The sequence below is a fragment of the Pteropus vampyrus genome, unplaced genomic scaffold (assembly GCF_000151845.1).
Source record: "Pteropus vampyrus isolate Shadow unplaced genomic scaffold, Pvam_2.0 Scaffold80, whole genome shotgun sequence".
NCBI lineage: Eukaryota > Metazoa > Chordata > Mammalia > Chiroptera > Pteropodidae > Pteropus > Pteropus vampyrus.
Window position 1 is genome coordinate 6,361,063 of NW_011888861.1, and position 7,442 is coordinate 6,368,504.

Here is a 7,442-nt window from a genome sequence, read left to right on the forward strand (position 1 = left end):
TACCTTCTTTCGTCTCAGATCTTCCCAGGCTGCTGGTAGCCCCCTGAGCACTCAGTATCCTCTGTGCCTTTCTTCTCTCTGAGGTCTGCTTCCTTCCTACATTGCCACACACAAGCTTTTTTGGTGTCCTGCTCTCTCCACCAACCCATATCCTGCCTCGTTGCAAGTTGTTAGAAGTTGTTTTAACCGCTTGCAAGTCTATGTCCGGTTTTCCACTCACATATTGAAGCATGTCCCACATCAAGTTGAATGATGAAGAGATGAATATGACAGGACCCCTGACCTCTCCAGAGATTTTGAGTTAAAGGTCAGGTCCCATGCCTTTCACTTTTGGGACCCCCTCGCCCCAGCACCAAGTGGGTGCAGAGCGAGCATTCAACAAATATTCATTTATTTATATAGTAAATGTTTATTGAGTGCCTACTACATGCCAGACAGGTAGTGAGATCGGAGCTGAGTAAATGGTGGGAGACGTGTGCGCGGGATTCCTACAGCTCCAGAGGCTCTGGGCGGGCCTCGCTCCCACCCCCCAACACCTTGGCAAGGGCTCAGGAAAGAAGCAGGGGCACAAGGAGGGGAGTAGGGGCCACGGAAGCAGGGTGAAAGAGGTCAAAGCGCCAGGCCATGGCATCTGGTCAGGGCGACTCAGTCTCTAAGCTGAGATGCAGACACACACCTTCCGCAGCCGCTTCCGGGAAACTCTGCCCGGCTGCGGCTGCTGAGCACTACAGCGTCTATGCGGGCGCCAGCGTCGCGTGGAAAGCAGAGCTTGTCAAGACATGACTGTATGAGAGGAAGGCAGCTGGACCATGCGTGCGCGAACGGAAGGATGGAGCACGATTGGAGCAGGCTTTTTTAGGAGAGAGAACTCTACCATTCACTGCTTACTCTGGAGCCTGGATTCCAGTCCTAGGACAGTTAGTTGCTCACCTGTTGTGTGACCTTGCCCAAGTCACTTAACCTTCCCAGGACATCATCGGTTAAATGGGTTTCCAATAACCTTAGGGTTGGTGCGAGGATTAAAAGAGAATGCCTAGAAAGCTTCCCTAGCAAGGTTCCCAGCAGGAAAAGCTCCCGGAGCGGAGGTTGTAATTACCCGCTGCTCACACCTCACTGGGTTCCCTAGCTTCTGCCGGGCGGGAGCGCCCGCTGCTTTCTTCCCAGGGACCGACGACTCACCCGTGAGGGTGCGCCCTGCCTTGATAGATTTATTAGCTTGCTTGGGGCGGGGATTGGAAAAAGGCGAGGTGAGGAAGGAGGTAGTGGAGGGCAAAGAAAGGGAAGAAGCGGAGGGGCAGGAGGCGAATGAGGCGAATGAGGCGAATGAGGCGGAGCCGGGGAGGAGTCGGGCTGGGTTCCTGCGCCAGCGGCAGCGCGCACCCCGAGCCCGCGGCGGCGGCGGTGGGGCGGGGGCGGTGCGCGGCGGCCAATGGCGCGCTGCGCAGCGGCGGGGGCGGTGCAGGAACACCCGGCCGCTGACAGCGAAACTCCCCAACTCCGCCCTCATCCCGGAGGGATCCCTGAGCCAAACCGGCCGGGGCCGAGGCCGCTGGAGCCGCTCTGCAAGCGAACATGGCAGCAGAATGAGAAGGCTGGCGTCGCGTCTTGGCTGCTGCCGCCGCCGCCACCGCCGCGCTGCAGCTGGAGATCCGCGCCCGGCACCCTTCGAGCCGCGTGTTTAGCCGGCCTCCTGGTGGCCTCTGGATTATTTCATTCCGGGCTGAGAGCGGGAGAGAAAGAGGACCCGCAATTGAGCCGGTCCGGGCACTGGCAGCGTGTAGAAGCTTGTGCGTGCGACTAGCCGGCTGCGGAAAATACGCGGGAGAGAGCTAGACCCGGGCTGCGGGGGCGCGGGCGCGGGGATGAGCCGACCATGGAGCGGCCTTCACGGGGCGCACGGAGCTGGCCCGCGCTGCGACAGGGGTGCCGCCTGAGCCGGGGTTCCGCGGGGCTTCGGGGCCTCGGGTGCCCTGGGTGGGTCCGCGCCGCCGCCTCCGGGAAGGACAGAAGCCCCGCGTGGCGGACACTGCAGCAGTTGCTGTACTGAGGCGCCCCGAGTCTGCTCCGCCTGCGGCTGAGTGCGCTCTCGGCACCCGGGCGCCTTGCCCAGGGCACCGCGGCTGGCGCACCGCGACTAGCCGGGTGCTGGACTGTCTAGAGGGGTGTGCGCGTGTTGAACTGGAGAGGCGAACTAAAGCAGAACCAGGCGGACCGGAGCAGCCATGCTTCCCGGGGTGGGCGTGTTCGGCACCAGCCTCACGGCCCGTGTCATCATCCCGCTGCTGAAAGACGAGGGCTTTGCGGTGAAGGCGTTGTGGGGCCGCACACAGGAGGAAGCGGAGGAGCTGGCCAAGGAAATGAGCGTTCCCTTCTACACCAGTCGCATTGACGAGGTGCTGCTGCATCAGGACGTGGACTTAGTATGCATCAACCTGCCGCCGCCCCTCACCAAGCAGATCGCTGTCAAAACCCTGGGTGAGAGACCCCTCCCCCTTCCTGCCTCTTCTCCTTGCCTTCCCTGCTGCTTTCCTCTTCTAGCCCCCTCTTCCTCCCAGAAGCTTACATGGCCTTTGCGCTGACCTGGGGACCTGAGATCCCACATCCTATTCGGAGCGCTCTCCTCCCTCATCCCTGGCCCTCCCCACCTCTACGCTTCCCTCCTTCCTTCTGAAACCACCTGGACGCGCTTTCCCACGTGTGTGGTGCGGAGGCTGGAGAAGGCGTGTGTTCCGGGGATAGGGATGAGGCGGAGCAGATGCTGAGGACTGGGGATGGCTGCTCTGAGGGAGAGAAAAACTATGTCCCCAGCTCTGTGTGTAGTGCCTGACTGTGCGTGCGCGCCTGTGAGAGGCGAGTGCGAGCCCAGGAAAGCTTGAATAAAGGGCCCCACACAAATCTCGGTTTCTCCTGGGGGCGATAGATGACCTGACATTTAGCAGCTGTGGCGCCCTGCTAAGATAGTATGTTTTTTTCCGCTATGAGTTAGTTTAGTGTGAAATTAGACATGTGACAATCAGCCGGAAGGAATGATCTCGTCTTCACTGAAAGCAAGGACACAGTGGGAATGGTTAGATGGCAGGGGATGGGAGGCAGATCTACTGGGACGTTTTCAAGCTTCAGGGAGGTTCATAGGTTAGTAAATTGGTTAGATAAAACCAGAGGGCTTTAACTTTCAAGTGCGGCAGCCCAGGAGTTGTCTTCTGGGCAGACTGGGAGTCATATATCTTCAGTTTTTCAGGGGATAGGTGCCGTAGTTCTAGAGGCATAGACAGATGTTTTGTGTAGAAAAATGCCGAAAGGCTGCCAGTTTCACTTGGAAGCAAGCTGTGGTTCCTCCTGAATTCCAATCAGGAATAGTTCCCAGGCTTTGTGTTGACAAGCAGTTTGGGGATGAGCTCACCAACCTCACCATCCAGTCCCCCACCCTAACCTAGGCAGTCTGAACAATCTCTTAGTACTGTACCAACATCTCTGTCATGCTCAGATAAAGTGCATGTTTTGTCCACCAGCAGTACTCACACACCTAAGACAATCCCAGGAAGATTGTTCACTCCTTACTCTCCCAAGAAAATTGTTGGAATTTTGTTGGTGAAGAAAGAGACAGCACAGGATGCCACGTTAGAGAAGAATTACAAGGGAAGATCTGGGAAGGAACAGGGAAAGCACACAGAAACCAATGGTAATTTATGTAATCTTGAAGAGATGTTTTATTTTTAAAAACAGGCATGGATTTAGGGTAGGTGAAATGGATATATACATTTTAGTTCTATCTTCAGAGAACTGTTACCAGAATGCAGAACTCTTTCTCCCTAGAAAACTGTTCTTATCAGGTTATTCTGCTGTTGACTCAGATGGGACATCTGATATAATCGGCTTCCCAATGCTGTCAGTTTTCAGTTAATTTTATTAAGCTTCCAACCTTTGCTGTCTGGTTTCTTTGGTCTTGAACTGAATGTCACCGACTAGTATTTCTTTTCTATTTCACATAGCATGTGTTGGGTAGTTAACCTCCGTGCTTACAATGGATCCGTGCATATCAAACAGATTATAGCCATTTTATATCATGAATCTATTAGGACAATTTGTATAAAACAGGTCCATGTGGAGGCAGATGTCTACTAGAGGGCATGTGAGTGGTCATGTCAGAAAGATCTTGTTGTAAGTAACATGGCTTCTCCCCTCTAGGGCAGCACAAGTCCTGCAGGTCAGACCCATAGAGCAACCCTAGAGCATGTTACCAAGAGAGTGGCAATTTGAGGAATAAGGGTGTTCCTGTTTTCTGACCATCAATGATACTTTAGCCATTAAAGTTTTTTGAGGCCATGGCTTCGAAAAAAGGTCACAAATTATATATTTCTGAATACTTTTTCCGTTCTTGTTTCCAAAGATCATATTTTTTTTCCTCAATAAGACTAACGTGAGGTACCTCTTCAAATCCAAGCATAAGAGACATATGAAATACTTAGTTTAATGCTCATGCCTAAGGAATAGGGTTTCGCTCATGTTTTCATGGTAGGTCTTAGGCTTTTTTTTTTTTTTTTAAATTCTTGATTTTGTAGGTAATTTGAGGTTGTCTGTGATTATAGAAAAAAGAGGCATTGGATTTCGAGGTGGCTGGACTACAGTCTTGTTTCAGACTTTATCACTACTGGAAAATACCCAGAGGTCACTCTCCTTTGAGTTGTGCCTGCAAGTACACCTCAAGGTGGTCATCTGGGTTTATTTTGCTGTCACTGTGAGAGGTTCGACACACACAACACAGGAAGTGAAAAACCCCAAACAGTTGTCAGGCTGGTCTGGCCGTTGGAGGTTTATAGATGCTAATGTTTATCTGGATTTGAGACAAGCCAGTCTTGACTAGTCTTGGTTGAATTGTCCTTTTAGCACAGGCCTAGGCTGTGAGTTGCTTGCCCAGCAATGGTGAGAAATCTGTGGCTCCCAATCCATACTCATAACAGGTCACAGGACTGTCAAGGTGAGGGGCTGGACTAGGGACCCTAGAGGAATGAAACTTGGAATCAATTGAATCACATCTTCCTTTATATCCCTACCTTAGTGAAATAGTCATTGCTTTGTGGTAGAGACTTTTCTATAATGTATAATTTTACCATTTCCAGGGCCGCCTCTTGTTAAATACCTATTATGTGCCAGCCAATATGATAGGTTCTGTATACAAAACATTTCCTTCCATGATTAAAATAATCCTCTAAGATAGATATTAGCTCCATTGTACCAATGAAGCAACTAAAATTTAGAGACATGAGTTGAATTGCTCATGGACATACAGGCAGAGATTTGAATCTACCATTCTGCCTCCCCTGGAATCATTTTCTTCTCTCCCATACCCAGACTTGCTTCATTGCCTCAGCTTCTTCTCTCAGATAATGGCAGCCCAGGTAAGTTTGTTAGAGTTATCTTTTATTCCTGTTTACCCCACCCATGGAATCAGTTCCCAAATCCGATCGATGCCAACTCCTTAATTCCTCTCGTATTTATTCCCTCTTCTGTATCATCACTTCCTCCACAGTAGGAAGTAGGCCCTTATGTGGTTTCTTAATTAGGTTCTAGTCAGCTCCTCCCCACTCCTGCCTCTGTCCACCTTTCACCCTGCTGCCAGAGTTACCTTGAAGAATTATGGACCTGATTGTGCCACTGCTCTCCCCTTTCATCACTTCTAGGAAAGCTCCAATTTCCTGGCATCACAGGCAAGAGCTGCTGGCCATTTTGGAACCCCATGAGCTTTAGCTAAGCCAAAAATACTGTTGTTCCCTTGAATAATCCCTGTTGGATTATATGTCCATGCCTTTGTCAGGAACACCCTTCTGCTTTGTGTTGGTGATGGATGCTATTCCCTCTTGAAGACTCAGCCTCAGTGTTACTTCCTCCAGAATTCTCCCCCTTTCTCAGTCCTGTTCCCCTGCAGATCCTTTTGTGGTCTCAGCACCATGGGCTGCCATCTTTCCTTATAGCTATTTTAATGCACTTGTTTAAAATTTAAATTTCATTTAGTTATTTTAAAAAGGTTGTATATTCACGTGGTCCAAATTTCAAATGCTGTAAAAGTACACACTGAAAAGTAAGTGTCTCAGTTTCTGTCCTTCAACTGAAGGCAGTTCCTGTTACCAGTTTTTCTGTCTCCTTTGAAGATTTTTCTAAGTATGTATATAGTATTTCACTGTATAGATAAGTCAAAATTTATTTAACCAGTTCTCTATTACTCAACATTTAGATTGTTTCCAGTCTTTTGCTTATGCAAACATGTAATGAATAATCTAGAGCATATGTCATTTTGCACACATGCCAGTCGGCTTGTAGGATATATACGTGAACTGCTGGTCAAAAAGTGTGTGCTCATTTCATTTAACAAAGACATTGCCAAATTAATTGGCACATGAAATGACACTGTTGTCTGTTGATTTCCTTTCTCTCCTCAAGCCCCTTGATTGCCAGGTGCCTCACCTTTGTATCCAGAGCTATATGGCATGCAGGGCCCAGCATAATTCCCCAGCCAGATTTGATGACCTCATTTGTTCTGCTGCAGCAGGCCACCCCATCTAGACTATGCAGCAAGCTGCCTAATTGCCTCCTTAGGTCCACTCTTGTTTCTTACCCAGTCTATTCTTTAGACAAAAGGTAAATGACACATATATGTAGAGCACTGTGTCATTCCCTGCTCAGAACATTTCAGCGGCTCCCATGGCACTTGGAACAACATTCAAGCTCCTTGTTGTAACTTACTTGGTGTGAAATGGCCCTGGCTACTAATCTCTCCCACCTCTTTGGTGACTACACACTCTCCCAAGCTCACCACACTCTAGCTACTTGGTCTTCTTTTTTGTTCCTCAAATATACCAACCTCTTTCCCAACCTTGGGCCTTTACAAACTGGCTCTTTGCTCTCCCTGAAAGGTTCTCTCTCATTCCTTTGAATGGCTAGCTCATTGTCACCTTCAAGTTTCAGCTCAAATGTTATGTTGGGAGACAGGCCTTTCTGGATCCTCCAATCAAAAGTCTTTTCCCTGTACCTGTCAATCATACCTTTGTCTTACTCTTTATCTTCTTGTTAGCACTATCTCAGTTTATGATCTCTTTAGGTTATTTGCTTGTTATTTTATTTGCTGTTTCTCTCCTCAGCTAGAATGTAAATTATGTGAGGTAGGACCTTTGTTTGCTTTGCTTACTAAGGTGGCCTTATCTCCCCTAGACAGTACCAGGCACTGAGTCAATCACCTAGTAGGCACACTATAAATATTTGTTGAATGATGAATGAATGCCTTTTCATTGAATGAATAAATGCTTGGGAGAGACAAACAGTTATAAACAAGATGTGTCAATCAATATATAACATTTTTATCCTGCACGCAGTAGCCCAGTTCTTCTCAAACATTAACTCCGTATTACCTGGAAATCTTGTCAAAATGCAGATTCCAGGGTGGGACCTGA

The 7,442-nt window shown here is 49.1% G+C and overlaps 1 protein-coding gene across 2 annotated transcripts in view; it reads left to right on the plus strand.

Moving 5' to 3' along the window:
- Nucleotides 1–1,482: 1,482 nt before the first annotated feature.
- GFOD1 (glucose-fructose oxidoreductase domain containing 1) overlaps nucleotides 1,483–7,442 on the plus strand; it is a 104,807-nt gene continuing 98,847 nt past the window's right edge. The window contains exon 1 of one of the 2 annotated variants that reach the window (XM_011362885.2): nucleotides 1,483–2,475. In XM_011362885.2, coding sequence (XP_011361187.1) covers nucleotides 2,223–2,475 — 253 coding nt within the window. In that variant the 5' untranslated portion in view covers nucleotides 1,483–2,222. The remainder of the gene's footprint in view (nucleotides 2,476–7,442) is intronic. The other variant, XM_011362886.2, reaches the window with a different exon arrangement.